This window comes from Girardinichthys multiradiatus, chromosome 7 (genome assembly GCF_021462225.1).
Source record: "Girardinichthys multiradiatus isolate DD_20200921_A chromosome 7, DD_fGirMul_XY1, whole genome shotgun sequence".
NCBI classification, from domain to species: domain Eukaryota; kingdom Metazoa; phylum Chordata; class Actinopteri; order Cyprinodontiformes; family Goodeidae; genus Girardinichthys; species Girardinichthys multiradiatus.
This window is the reverse complement of record NC_061800.1, coordinates 47,173,351-47,188,694: the sequence shown is the minus strand read 5'-3', so window position 1 is coordinate 47,188,694 and position 15,344 is coordinate 47,173,351. Positions and strand designations below refer to the sequence as shown.

The 15,344-nt window shown below is 43.8% G+C and overlaps 1 protein-coding gene across 1 annotated transcript in view; it reads right to left on the bottom strand.

Moving 5' to 3' along the window:
- Window positions 1-360: 360 nt before the first annotated feature.
- Window positions 361-15,344, bottom strand: part of LOC124870847 (insulin-like growth factor-binding protein 2-B) — a 33,263-nt gene continuing 18,279 nt past the window's right edge. Inside the window, exons 2-4 of the mRNA XM_047369672.1 lie at window positions 8,213-8,361; window positions 4,702-4,842; window positions 361-1,393 (exon numbers count right to left, since the gene is read on the bottom strand). Of these exons, the coding sequence (XP_047225628.1) occupies window positions 1,235-1,393; window positions 4,702-4,842; window positions 8,213-8,361 (449 nt within the window). The 3' untranslated portion in view covers window positions 361-1,234. The remainder of the gene's footprint in view (window positions 1,394-4,701; window positions 4,843-8,212; window positions 8,362-15,344) is intronic.

The window sequence follows — 15,344 nt, the reverse complement described above, 5'->3', positions numbered from 1 at the left end:
TTTAAGTAAAAAAAAAAGTTCACATACATAATTAAACAGGATAAAAATTCAGCGTTATAAATTCAATGTCTAAAAAATGTCTGATTTTAATGAGACTATTTTACTCCATAATAATGGCTCTTAGAATGCTGTTGTTCATTCAATCCTTTAAATGAACTGTGCCGAGTAGTTATGAGCAGTGACTGTCCTACGCGTTGGAAACAGCAGTCAAATTGATCTGAGTTTGGAGAATCAGGCAGATTTTCTTATGGAGGATGAAAACTAAAATCTGCTCAGATCGGGTCCTTTTGAAGAGAGAATTTCTATGATTTAAAAGTCGTAGAGGATTTTCACATTTCATCAGACATATTTTCACTTTGCTGCAATTGTCTCAAACAAATCCGATGCTGTGCTACCTGATACATTAAGGAAAACACTGTTAGTAAATTGGCAGCAAATACGTTACAGTGAAAATGCCATTTTGTTGTGTTCTTTCAGAGCTCAACTATAAATAGTGTTTATCCACCATTTAATGCACTACAAACGTACTATGCTGCACAGCAAAAGAAGTGAATTGAGAGGTAGTGTTACATTTTACTTTAGACAAAGTAGATTATAATGTAATAGGACCAGGAATGAACTGAGCATGCTAATGCCAATGTTAGCAGGTTAAAGCTAACACCCCCGGCTAACTCAGATTTACTGAAAACACTCAAAACATAATAATCCCCAGACATCTTAACTCCTGATATCAGGATTAAGGGTTTTTTGTACTGATCTAAGTCAATTAAGATTTGGAAATTGAAATTGCAAAATTTAGAAACAAAGATCGGTTAGATCAGGAAAAAAACCACATATTGGCATGGTGAGCACAAGACAAAAGGCGGTGCACAATGCAGCTGCACGGCTGATGCTCATGCTGCACACTTACAGCATGAGTGTGGCTGACAAAATCCCGACGGTACACCAACAACAGGGATCAGGAGTTGTGTTTAGTCTGGGACAGATCATTTTAAAATGCGTTGCTTGGAATCTAGATCCAATGATTGGAATATAAACTCTATTTTCAAATTGTTTTCTTTGATTTTGCAAACTAAGATCGCTCTCACTGCTAATCATTGTGACAATTATTTAACCAAAACACATTTTATCACCAAAATATCCTCACATTTGGATAGAACAGCCTCATTATGAAGAGGATCCATTCAAAGTGTGAATTGCAAAGTAAATCCAGCTCTGTCCTGTTTGCTGGGTGCTAGCGAGATGTTGTTGCTGTGGGCATCACTCTCAGCTCCTCCTGGAACTGGTTACAGTTGGGATCCCCTCTGACTTTGGGCGTCTCTGGGATCTGGACCCCCGTTAAGGGGTTAACACACCAGCACTCGCCCCGCTGGCCATGGGTGGACATGTTGCACTGGAAGTAGAGAAGAAAAACACAACCTAGACAAATTGAAAAACACAGAAAACAGGGGAGTGGGATTTTTGAGGATGCTCAGTGGGAAGCAGGGGTGGGTTAATGAAGCATAGTGTTTGATGGCTTGAAATGTGTCTGTGTGTGTGAGGGGATCTTCTGGTGGCAGCAGGCCATTGGATAAGACTGAGGGCTGTGGGACCACATTCACCCAATAACAGCCTGTCCTCAGGTCATGCCCCCTACACACAACCCACAGCATATCAACAACCATAGGTTATCACAGACACACACACATGGGCATGCCAAGAGGCTGGCCCCCCTGCAGAGCCCCCCCTCAACTCTTAAATGAGGTCGTAATTGAAGCGGACACAGTTTACACGGGGCGACCAAGTAAAGAAAAGACTTTCTATTTTCTTCCTTCCATGGGAAAGAACAAAGAAGTGACAGTTACAGTAATTACCGCGCGACAAGGAGGGACAACTCCAAAGGGGAGCCAAGTGTTGAGGAGGTACAGTGTTCCTCCCTGGGAACTGCGGACTCTGCTCAGGAACAATGCTGTTGTTTGTGACCAGTGATGAAAATTGGCTCAATGGTTGAGAGCACTCCTTTAGAAAACTATGGCACCTATCCAAATCTTCTTTTCTGCTCCACTATCTTCGTAAGAAAAATACTGGATATATGACCTTGTTTGTCCTCCTCCATCTGATTTCTATGGATGAGCAGAATTCAAAATCCCCCAATTGGAAGCACAGCTCGTTCTCCAGCTTAACAAAAGTCTTCCCATGCAGTATGCCAAACAGTTTTATTGCCTTGTAACCTTGAGCTCGGAAGCTTGTTGCCTCATTCAGGATGACAACATCCTCTCACACGTCCGGGTGTATGTGTGTGTATTTAAAACCAGGATGCTGAGGAAGAGGAGGAGCGTGTGTTGGAGTTTCTAAAGGAGTGGAAGGGTTTTTCCCGACTCATCCAAGATTGTTGTGTGCAAATATTTTAAACACATCCTGATCTTTTCAATAATATACAGCTGTTGAAAATGTTTAGCTCTTCACGCAGCGTCATTATTGCTGATACTAAAACCAAGACCATGCAAACCTTTTCTGTTTTTTTTTAAGGGGGCTTGTGTGAAATAGTTATGAGCAGTCAGAACTTTTCAGCCAATAAACGGCACTCAGAATGATCTCAACCCAAACTGCTTCTCAAAAACGCACATTTAGGAGCAAACTATGAACAGCAACTCTAAGCTTTCCTAGGAGCTAAGACAAAAACTACAGTAGGTATTTTAACTCCTCTTTATCTGTGTCTAAGATAGTTGTTTACATTCATCTTTCCTTATTTATATTGCGACACTAACAGTTGCAGGGGAAACAGCTAAAGCAACACATGCAATCAAATGTAAATGATCTAGAGGTGAAAATATGCTTTATTTAGCATTTGCTGAAAACTCCCGGGAGAACTACCTGCTAGTTTGAATAGCTGTTACCTTTTATTCCCCATGAGACTTTAAGGAGGAAGCCCTACTTTTACTCAAAAAATCACATTTGAGAGCATATTTTTAACATATGCAACTAGCTCTCCCTGCAGTAGGTGCTCATCATTTTTGCTTAAGATAGTTCTTTTAGATATAGAAAAACCTTTGTGTTGCTATGCTAACACTTGCCAGGGTAAGAACAAAACAACCCTGACAAAGTGATGTAAAAATGTAGGGGCATGCTACTTTAACTGCTAGGACAATTAAGAGCTTGTTTCTTCTCAAATAGTGGACATTTCTTCTGGACGTGGCCATGACCCAAACAACTGTTTGCTTGACTAGCTGTTAGCTTAATTTAACAATGAAACTTCAAAGAGTAAAGCTAACTGCTATAGTACTAATTTCTACATATTGTTATTTTTATCTGCAACAGTTGTTTGCATTTATGCTTTCTGAACTGAAAAAGCTTTGCTAACAGTTAACCTCATCTAACTCTAAAACATCCCACATCTGTCGTTTATTCCTTCTTATCCTTGTAGGGTTGCAGGGGGGCTGGTGGGGTACACCCTGGACAGGTCACCAGTCCCTCAAAGGGCAACAGGACAGACAACCATGCCTACGCACACTTCCACCTAAGGGCAGTTTAGAGACCCCAACGTAACATGATTTTAGACTGCAGGAGGAACCCGGAGTACCCACAGAGAACCCACAGGGAGAATATGCAAACTCCGTGGAGAAAGACTCCAGAAAGGGATTTAAACCAAGGACCTTCTTACTGCTAGACAGGGCTACCACCTGATCCACCGTTCAGCCACACTGCCAAACAGTAAAACCAAATTATTCTGAGATTAAGGAGCAATATTATTACAAGCAAGAACTGTTCGTCAGAGCCAAAATGATCAGTGATCAATATTGCTAGACAAACATTATAAAATTAATAAAATAGTGACTGAAAGTAAATATTTACAAAATAGAAAATGATGGGTTTGAAAATATATATTTAGCTTTTATTCTTGCTTAGACTAGTTTGACGGTTTTTTATTAGCCCTTCTTGAATTAAGCTCTGGTCCGATTAGCTGTAAGCTTAAATAACTGTTAGCTTTACTCTCCATAAGAATTCCTCTCAGATTAATCAAACAGAGGTCACACCACAATCAGCTGGGCCTCTTTAGTCATTTTTTGCAAGTAGGTGATAAATGATCAACCGAATATGACAGTTCTGCATTGTACCAAGAAGGTGCTGGCTTCAAATCCCAGCCTGAGGTCTTTCAGCATGGAATATGCTATTCTCCCCATGCATGTGTGGGTTCCTTCTGGCTACTTCTGTCCCCTTCCACAGTTCAAAAACATGCATGTCTGATAAACTGGTGTATCGTAATTGCCTTTAAGTATGAATATGTGTGGCCATGGGTGTTTGTCCTTTATGTTGCCCTGTGATTAACTGGTTACCTGTCCAAGGTGTCCCCCACCTGTCAGCCAATAACTGCTGGAAAACGCCACCCATCCAACCGATTACACTGCATTGGTTTGATCTAAAATGAATTTGGACCAGGTAGTTGGCTGGTAGAGAACCACTTATTTTAGTTTTCTCTAGATGAGATTTGAATTTGTTCGAATATCAATTGCTCCTATTAGACACAGATCTGCTTTGTAGCAGAGAAAAACTAATGAATGCTTTGGTTCAGCTGGTCAATAAACCAATGCTACATTACAGTAAATACTTAATAAATATTAGAAAAATATGACAAAACTCATCAGGTATAGCACAAGGTAAATTTAAACCACCAAAATGATCCCAGGCCTGTGTAGCTTTAGCCCCTGTCAGAATGTGGCTCACCTGTTTCAGGTTGTACAGTCCGTGTCTGTCACAGTTTGGAAACTTGAGCCCGTAAAGGTTCTCCAGCGGGCCTCTGTTGTCCTCAGAGGTCATTTTAGAGATCTGCTCTAAGACCATGTCCAGCTCCTGCTGACAGGTACTCTGGTGTAAACAGAGGAGAAACAACACTTTGAAGTATGAAGACAGATTTACCTTAACTGAGGCTCAATGGTCTAACTCAGCCAGTGGCCCCCACCACACACACACACACACACACACACACACACACACACACACATACACACACACACACATACACCAAACACACAGTCCATTATTTGACTTTTAGCAGGTATTCAGTCATGCCTTGTAAGCTCCACACACACACAGTGAGGGCATCTGTCTGCCAGTGGGATCAAAGAGGTTTAGTTGGCTGAGGATGAGAGAGGAGAGCAGGAGGAGACAGAGTCACCTTATCAGACATCTGAATGTATGGATGGAAAGTTCTCCGAGTCCTTGACTCCTTTAAATTCTGCAGCATAATGAAGGCGTACAGAAAACCCCACGCCAGAGCATGGCCCAGCTTTCTGCAGGTTAATTTACAGATAAAATCATGACCAAATCTGTTGTCAGTGAAAAAGGTTCATGTTTTATGTTTCTGCTGTCCACTATAGAAGGTTTCATATGTTTCTTTTTTATTTTAGCAAATTCTTTAAATTTATGCAAAGAGTTAATTTAAGTTTGACAGCTTCTGTTTCTCCAACCACAGGTTCTTAGTGGTGTTCAGATCTGGAGAGTTTCCTGATCACACCTCTGAAAATTAGACCCACAACCTGCTCCATCACACTGGAAAATCCACCAATCACCAAACTGTCCTTGAACTGTTAGATGAAGTTGTTCTTTGAGGACATTTTTATCCTTCCTTTTAATGGCAAGATGATTTAATCAGAGAGAAAAACGTTGCTTCAGGTGATGTCCACCCTTGTTCATTCAAAGCTTGAGTTGGATCTTAATGGTTTTCTGGAACACTTCTTGTCACACACTTGGTGGCGAAGTTGAACAAGCTCTGCACTGGTGGCAACATGATTCCTCTGAGGGAAATGGTCCTGGGATTTGCTGGATTCTCTCAGGTATTCTTCTCTGCAGCTGACCCTCTCAACTTGAAGTTCCTGATGTTCAGGAGAAAACCGTTCTCCTTGTTGCAATATTCCCAGCAGCAGTTTTCTGCACGTGAGGAGATGTTTTTATGCTAAATGATGATGTCGCAGCTTTTCTTTGGAAGTTACCAGTGGTGACACAAGAACACAACGATTTTAGCACATCGGCTCCTCTTTAGTAGCAATCAGTCAAATCTTTAGATTAGCAGCGGGAACTCAGATGGACCTCTCCACAGTTTTACCTGACTGTACTGAGATGAAGGTAGCAGATCATTCTGTCAATGCAAAGGAAACATTTTAAAATGATAAGGTTCCCTACTACAAATTAATATGCATTTGATGAATGCAGAATACCTTTTTTTCAGGATCTGAATTTTGAAGGTTTGCAAAACAGAAAAGCTGGGTCACTGCTATAACATTTTGACATACCTACACAGAGAAGTCCTAGAAAAGCTTTAAAAGACCCTCAGAAAGTCTGGAGAATGACTGATGACAAGCTCTGGATGTTTGGGTGGTTTAGAAATTTTGCACAACACTGGATATTGATGTCCATTGTCTTGGTGTGACCTTTAATCCTGACCCGTATCTGTGTGGTGTTTTGCTTCTTCATCATCTGATCGGGTGAGAACTCGGTGAATATATTGAAATTCTACAGTCTGGCCCGACCCGAAGGTCCGGAACCAAAGCTCACGTTACGTACACTGCTGTGACCTCACACGACCACCCACAGCCAAGTGGGTTCTTGCCACAGCAGCCATCTGAAGTCCCTCCCTTCGCCCAGCTGCTTGGCTCCTCCTACTGCCCTCGCTCTTTTGTTTCTCGTAATGATCTCTACATTTGTTTTTGTACCGTCTAACATTGTTTTCTTCTCACTTTTATTTCATGTGGTTTTGCATGCAAGCGAGTCAGTTAAATGAGGGAGAAAATGAGCTGCAGCATCATTGTTTGCACCACTGAGACATTGTGTATATGGGCCTCAACCAGCATAGCCCCCTGGGCAGAGGCTCATTTGCATCAAACAGACCTTCTGGGCCACGCTGTCCCACTGAAGGTTTTCAAAGATGGGCTTTTATTTTGAAGAGTTCAGTCAGAGACTCTGAAAGGTCAAAGGTTATACAGGTGGTGCCATATGTGGTCGTACAGAGGGAACATGTATCAGTTTTTGTCTCAAGCCTGCTCATTATAAGCTGTTATGGAAACTAAGAAAACCTTCCAGACCTTTGTATGGAAACTAAACAACATCAATAAATGAAACGGTTTGGTACTGAAAGTCCAGTGCTTCAAAGTCTGGCGCCCAGATCCTCTGTATCCAACACAAGTCCAATCTAGGATTTACACTGCTTTTATCCAGATCTAACAGTTTTTGATTCCATGTTAGAAATGTTGGAAAATCCAGAAGATCTTTTAGAATAAGATAAACATAATTCATGATCAGTCCTAACTTTATCAATCTGTGGTTTATGTGTTAAACTAAACCTGTTGATTTTATTCCTTTCCTTCAGCTGCCCTTTTCCTGACCTTTGATCTGTATGAGTCCTGGATGGAGGGAAGGTCAGCCCTGATGATTCGCTCTGCAGACCTGATTGTTGGTTGCAGTCTGGACTTGTCCTGTTTGGTGGATGATCCAAACCACACTGAGATGGAAGAAGACAGGACAGACTGAATGATGGCAGTGGAGAAGATGACCAGCAGCGCCTGTGGAACGTTGGACTTGTGTTGCAAATACAGTTTCTGCTGGACCTTCTCCCAGACAGTGTTTATGTGGCAGGACAAACTCAGGTCCTGAGAAAGGGTGCTTCCTAGGAACCAGAGTTTCCCAGACGGGCCTGCTGAGGTGCAGTCATTTGTGTGGTTTGGTTTTCATTGCACACCACTTTACATCCATCTAATTCTGCAGGGCAACACTAGCTTCCCTAAGCTCACTGCTGATGTCCAACACACACCTGTGTGCTCTAGAACAGCAAACTGACCACAGCTCCAGGTCTTTGATGATGACACTTTGTCTTATTGGTCTAAGTTTATATTTACTTGATTTTAAGACACTGAGGACCAACCCTTCACTTTCTCATGATAGGTTTCTCTTTTCTTAAAGGTTTCTGTAGCAAACATTTGGTCTTTTAGAGAATCTTAGAGAACATCAAGTGGTTGTCTATGTGTATATACACACCAGAACTTAGAGTGAACAAGCGCCCAGAGGATGGCACTACTGTACCAGGCCCGAACAGAACCTTTCTGATCTCTCTGTGTTGTGCACAACTAACCTACACACTCACACAGAAGACACAAGATAGATTCTGCCCAAACGTAAAGGAAAATGGGAGTTTAGACGAGCCAAAACATATGAATTGTTCCAGAGGAGTGAGTGAACTTCTGACCTGTGGCTCTCTCTGGACTCGATCCTCATTCAGATTTGTCCTCATCCTGGTTCTGAGTTCATTCTGGTACTGTTTCTTGGCCATTTCCTGCCAGTTCCAGGGATCGGGCAGAGGTCTCTTAACGAGTGGGTTCTCAGTCCCGTGCACCTCTGCAAAACATCAAAACATCAAAACCAACTTAGACAGGCGTTTAATCTGAAGCATCTGTCCAAAGGAAAACAGACTTTGAATCATCAGAGAGGCATTCGAAATCAACCGGTCTGGTTTAAAACCACGCCTGCAGATTCCTAGAAATCTCTGTGCTGTTTTTAGTTTAGAAACAAATCTCAACCCAGCTTTGCTTACTTTCTAAAAAAAAAAATCCTTCCTTCTTTTTGTTATTATGAGCTGCCATCTTCCTGCCAACAGGCCTGTTTTACGAGGCGCAGGTCTTAATCTGGGAATTATTGCTGGTCTGTATCCTTGGGGCATCCTGTGTCTCGTAGTGACTAATGCTGCGCTAAGCAGTCAGCTCCTGCAACAGTGGCAATTACTGTCGCGACAGTGAGGTCAGAAAGTATATTTGCTCCAGTTTGGGTTTCTGATACAGAAATTATGACCCAGATTGCACAAAGTTGCTCCAAGAAAAGATAAGGATAAAACATGAACAAGTAGATACAATGGCTTGCAAAAGTATTCCATGACAGAGAAGCTCAATGTTCTGCATTATTGTAAAGTGAAACAACATGATGCGTGGTTTTCAGTGTGGTGTATTCAAGTCCTCTGAGTCAGGTGGAGCGCCTTTGGCTGCAGCTTTTTGGGGGTTTGTTTCTTCCAGCAGTGCACAAGATTGAAGCTTTTGCCCATTCTTCTTTGCTCTGTCAGACTGGATGAAAACATCAGTGAACATCAGTTTTCAAGTTTTGCCACTGATTCTCAATTGGACACAGGTCTGGACTTTGACTAGGCCACTGCAACACAGGAACTGCTTTGATCTAAACCATCCCTAGTATCTCTGGCTGTATGTTTAGGGTTGGTGTCCTCCACCCCAGTCTCTATCCTTCTGCAGCCTCTAACAGATTTTCTTCCAGGATTGTCCTGAATTTAGCTCCATCCATCATCCCATCAGCTCTGACCAGCTTCCATGTCCCTACAGAAGAAAAGCATCCCCACAGCATGATGCTGCTATCACCATGGTCTGTTTAGGATGATATGCAGGGTTAGTTTTCCTCCACACATAGTGTTGGATATATAGGTGACTAAAGTTTAATTTTCTCTCTTCTGAGCAGAGCACCCTTCTACATGTTTGCTGTGATTCCTACAATCTGGGGCATAATTTCTGTCTCAGAAACCCAAACGTGTGGCAAACTACAAACGGGACTGCTATTACTATCTTTTTGTCACTCTTCAATAAAGGTCCGATTTTTCAAAAGCTTCTCCCACAAGAGCTGTGCATCTCTGCAGCTCCTCCAGTCACCACAGGCCTCTTGGCTGCTTCTCTGTACAAATGTGTGCCATGTTTTTCTGATTTTTGTTTGTAGAAAAATGTAAAAAAAACAACTATCTTATGTCTCCTACTTCCCAGCTACACACTATTTTATGTTGATCTATCACATAAAGTTCCACTAAAAAGGACACTGAAGTTTGTGGTTGTAAGACGACAAAATGTGCAGAAATACTTCAGCACATTGCTATAAAAAAGCTAAGTCAGAACAGAATGAGACGGTTTGCAGGTAAAAGCCTGAAACTGAGACAAACACAGATAACTGTGATGGTTACGCCTGCATTTATCAGGAATCAGTCATGACACTTTTCATTAGCAAAAATGAGACAAGAGCAGAGGATTAGTCATGGGAGTCCAGACTTGTAGAGAAGCAGATCTGATGGAGTTTGACATGCTGACTCAGGAGCTTTTTTGGCTCCTGGACCTTCCTGCCAGAGGCTTTGTAGATGAGGCCGTGTGTAAGTGTAATTAGCACTGAAACAGAACTCAGAGGCTGTAAATCAATTCCCCAATCTTTAGAGCCGTGTGTTCACGTGTCTGTGCACATACACAGGGACTGCCAGGTGGGAAATCTGTAAAAGCACGGCTCAGATTTCTTCTACTGTGAAATCTTACCAAACTTACAGAAAACTATTACATTCACTGTGCTTAAAGCCGTCACATTACCACTCTAGATATAATTTTAAAAGTTGTTTTCTTTTTAAAGAAAAACCAAAGCAGAATGACAAATGCTGACATATCCATGCCTCGCCAGCAGGTGGCAATGTTATCTTTTTACCATAAATAAGGCAAAGTTAATGTATTCCATTTGGGGTTTTTAAATTCAATTCAATTCAAAAATACTTTATTAATCCCAAAGGGAAATTAAATGTTGTTATAGCTCATATTCTGCAGGTTTCTTCAGAGCCGTTGTAGATGCTGATGGCTGTGGGTAGGAAGGATCTCCTGTAGCGGTCTGTCTTACAGCAAATCTAAAGAAGCCTCAGACTGAAGACACTCTGTTGTTGTACAACAGTCTCATGAAGAGGATGCTCGGGGTTCTCCATAATGTTCTTTATTTTATGAAGAATCCTTCTTTACACAATGATCTCCAGAGGTTCCAGAGGAGTCCTCAGAACAGAACCAGCCTTCTTTATCAGCTTGTTGAGCTTTTTTAAGTCCCTGGCTCTGATGCTGCTTCCCCAGGAGATGATGGTAGAAGAGATCACACTTTCCACAACAGACTTATAGAAGATATGCAGCATCTTGCTGCAAACACCAAAGGACCTAATCTTCATCAAGAAGTACAGTCTGCTCTGTCCCTTCTTGTAGATGGCTTCACAGTTGCATCTCCACTCTAGTCTGTTGTCCAGGTGAACACCGAGGTATTTATACTCCTCCACCACCTCCACTTCTTCTCCCATGATAGAAATAGTTTTTGACTTATTCCTGTTTCTCTTAAAATCTACAATCATCTCCTTTGTTTTAGTCACGTTCAAAATGAGATGATTGTTTCCACACCATGCCACAAAACGGTCCACCTCCTTCCTGTACGCAGCTTCTTCTCCATCTCTGATCCACCAACAACTGCAGAATCATCCAAGTATTTCTGCAGATGACAGGAGTCTGTCTTGTACTGGAAGTCTGAGGTGTACAGAGTGAAGAGGAATGGTGAGAGTACCGTCCCCTGTGGTGCTCCTGTGCTGCTGACTACCTGGTTAGACACACAACCCTTCAGTCTCACAAATTGTGGTCTGTTTGTCAGGTAGTCTTTGATCCAGGAGATTGTTGAGGCCTCCACCTGAGTCTTCTGGAGTTTCTGACAAAGCAAATCAGGTTGGATTGTATTAAATGTTCTGGAGAAATCAAAGAACATGATCCTCACAGTGCTGCTGGCTTTGTCCAGATGACAGTGGGTTTGTTGAAGCAGGTGTATGATGGCATCTTCAACTCCAACTCCACAGCGATAAGCAAACTGAAGGAGGTCCTGATAGTTTACTGTTTGCTTACTCAGATGGGCCAACAGGAGTCTCTCTAGGACCTTCATGATGTGAGATGTCAGGGCAACAGGTCTATAGTCATTGAGGACTGATGGGTGAGTTTTCTTTGGTACCGGAACAAGACAGGAGGTCTTCCACAACACCGGAACCTTCTTCTGGGCCAGGCTAAGGTTGAAGAGGTGCTGCTGAATCCCACAGAGCTGCTCTGCACAGGCCTTCAGGACTCTAGGGCTGACATCAGAATCAGAATCAGAATCAGAAAAGCTTTATTGCCAAGTACGTTTTTGGACATACAAGGAATTTGTTTTGGCGTAGTCGGTGCAATACAATACAAATTAAACAGTATAAACATATCTACAATATAATATAAATATATTTGCACAGTTTTAAGTGAGTGAGAGTAAATATAGAGCAGTATAAGATGCAAGAGCAATACAACAGTGCAGGTGATCATTGTGCAAGTAAAGCAGGAGTCCAAGCTGAGCGTTAATGTAACGCATAGAGTTACAGGTTACAGGTGTCCTGTCAGCAAAAACAGGGGGGGTGTGGGGGAAAGGGAGAGTGTCAGGGTGGTTTCCGGGCTTTGTTAACCAGGCTGGTGGCAGATGGGAAAAAACTGTTCTTGTGGCGTGAGGTTTTGGTCCGGATGGACCGCAGCCTCCTGCCAGAGAGGAGAGTCTCAAAGAGTCTGTGACCAGGGTGGGAGGGATCAGCCAGAATCTTCCCTGCCCGCTTCAGGGTCCTGGAGGTGTACAGTTCCTGGAGCGACAGTAGACTGCAGCCAATCACCTTCTCAGCAGACCGAATGACACGCTCCAGCCTGCCCTTATCCTTGGCTGTAGCAGCGGCGTACCAGATGGTGATGGAGGAGGTGAGGATGGACTCAATGATGGCTGTGTAGAAGTGCACCATCATAGTCTTTGGTAGGTTGAATTTCTTCAGCTGCCGCAAGAAGAACATCCTCTGCTGGGCTTTCTTGATGAGGGAGCTGATGTTTGGCTCCCACTTGAGATCCTGGGAGATGATGGTTCCCAGGAAGCGGAAAGATTCCACAGTGTCAATTGTGGAGTCACAGAGGGTGATGGGGGCAGGTGGGGCTGGGTTCTGCCTGAAGTTCACAACCATCTCCACTGTCTTTAGAACGTTGAGCTCAAGGTTGTTCTGGCTGCACCAGTCCAACAGATGGTCCACCTCCCATCTGTACGCGGACTCATCACCATCAGAGATGAGTGGTGGAGGACTTGAAGCAGGCTGGCACATGACATGTCTCTAGTGAGGTGTTAAAAATGTCTGTGAAGACTGGAGACAGCTGATCAGCGCAGTGCTTCAGGCTGGCTGGTGAGACAGAATCCGGAGCTTTCCGGGGGTTCTGTCTCCTGAAGAGTTTGTTGACGTCCCTCTCCTGGATGGAAAGAGCCGTCCTCGGCGTGTGTAGGGGGCTGGTGGGGGGGAACTTCAGGGTGGGGGTTGGAGGTGCCAAGGCCCCTCTTGAGGTTGGGGAGGTGGGGGTGGTGGATTGTGGCTGCAGCTGTTGGGGGGCGTCGTGGGGGATGGTTGCAGGACTGTCCCTTTGTCTTTTAAAGCAGCAGTAGAACTCGTTCAGGTCGTTGGCGAGGCGTCGGTCGTTGATGGAGTGGGGGGCTTTCGGCTTGTAGTTGGTGATTTGCTTGAGCCCTTTCCAGACAGACGCAGAGTCGTTGGCTGAGAACTGGTTTTGGAGCTTCTCAGAGTACAGTCGTTTGGCCTCTTTCACTGCCTTGCCAAACTTGTACTTTGCCTCTCTGTATATGTCTTTGTCCCCACTCCTGAAGGCCTCTTCCTTATCCAGTCTTAACCTTCTGAGTTTAGCTGTGAACCAGGGTTTGTCGTTGTTGTAACTCACCCTGGTGCATGATGGTACACAGCTGTCCTCACAGAAGCTGATGTAGGAAGTCACAGCCTCTGTGTACTCGTCCAGACTGTTGGTAGTAGTCCTGAACACATCCCAGTCTGTACAGCCTAAGCACGCCTGGAGATTCTCCACAGCCTCACGGCTCCACTTCCTTGTCGTCCTCACAACAGGTTTGCAGAGCTTTAGTTTCTGCCTGTATGCAGGAATCAGGTGGACCATGATGTGGTCGGATTGGCCCAGTGCAGCACATGGGACGGCGTGATAAGCGTCCCTGATGGTGGTGTAACAGTGATCCAGAATGTTGTCCTCTCTGGTCAGACATTTAATAAACTGTCTATATTTGGGGAGTTCGTGGGTGAGATTACCTTTGTTAAAGTTGCCAAAGACGATTACTAAGGAGTCCGGGTTGGTCCGCTCCACACTCAGTATCTGGTATCTGGTAACAGTATCAGGATGAACGAAGTGAACTCACGGGGGGAATAGAAAGGCTTACAGTTTATGATGAAGGATTCCAGGTCTGGAGAACAGTGCTGCTGAATCACTGTCACGTCGTTGCACCAACCACTGTTGAGGTAAAAACAGATTCCTCCACCTTTCGCTTTGACGGGCAGTTCCGTGTCTCTGTCCGCTCTGTAGAGCTGGAATCCTGCCAGCTGCAGCGCAGAGTCCGGTATTAATCCACACAGCCACGTCTCCGTGAAGCACAAAACTGCCGATGAATAAAAGTCCCTGTTTTTCCCCAACAACAGTTGTAGTTCCTCAATTTTGTTGGGAAGTGAGCGCACGTTAGAGAGAAATATTCCAGGTAACGGTGTTCGTAGTCCACGCTGGCGAAGACGTACCAGCACCCCAGCCCGTTTCCCTCTCTTCCAGCGTTTCACCGCGTGAACAAAGGTGAGCGCACCTTTGACCAGAATGTCCAAAAATTCCAGAGCAGTAGGCAGAGAAGTTGGAAATAACTCCTCTGGTGTAGCAGCCCTGATGTTCATGAGTTCTTCTCTGGTGAGAGAACTCCGGGTACCATCACAGAAGACTGTTTTAAAGCAAAAAACAAAACAAAACAATGTGCACCAACACGCCGAGGCGACCATCTGCGGCACCATCTTGGACTCTAAAAAACCAAACCATGATCTGGACCTGCAGCCTTATTCCGATTCAGTCTCTCCAGTTGCATCTTCACTTAACTTCTTGAGACTCACAGGTGGAAGGGGGAGGCAAAGGAAGCATCAGCATCTTCTGATATGGTTGAAGGCAAACATGTAGAAGCAGAAGGGTCTAGGGCTGAGGTGGAAGATAAAAAATGTGAGGTGTTACTGGACAGCTGTGGGTCCTGTGGGTCAAAGGAGGGTGGAATGTCTGTTAGGCTGTGAGCAGGAGAGGAGGATGCGAAACTTGTTTCTGAACTGAACCTATTGAAGAATGTGTTCAGTTCATTGGCTCTGTCCAGACCTCCATCGGTCTGATCATCCTTCTGCTTTTCTCACAGTCCTCTTTATTACAGGTTGCCTCTGAACAAGGGGCTAATATTTCGAGCAGAGTAAAACAAGATTGTGATCTGATTTGCCTAGAGGAGGTCTTGCTGTAGAGATGTGTGAGTCCTTGACATTTGCATAAAACAAATCCAATGTTTTGTTTTTTCTGGTAGAGCAGCTGACAAACTGTTGAAACATTGGAAGTATAGCAGAGAGTGAAGCATGGTTAAAATCACCAGAAATAGCCACAAAAGCATTGGGGTTCTGTGTCTGTAGCTTAGCAACAACTGAGCTGATGGCATCACAT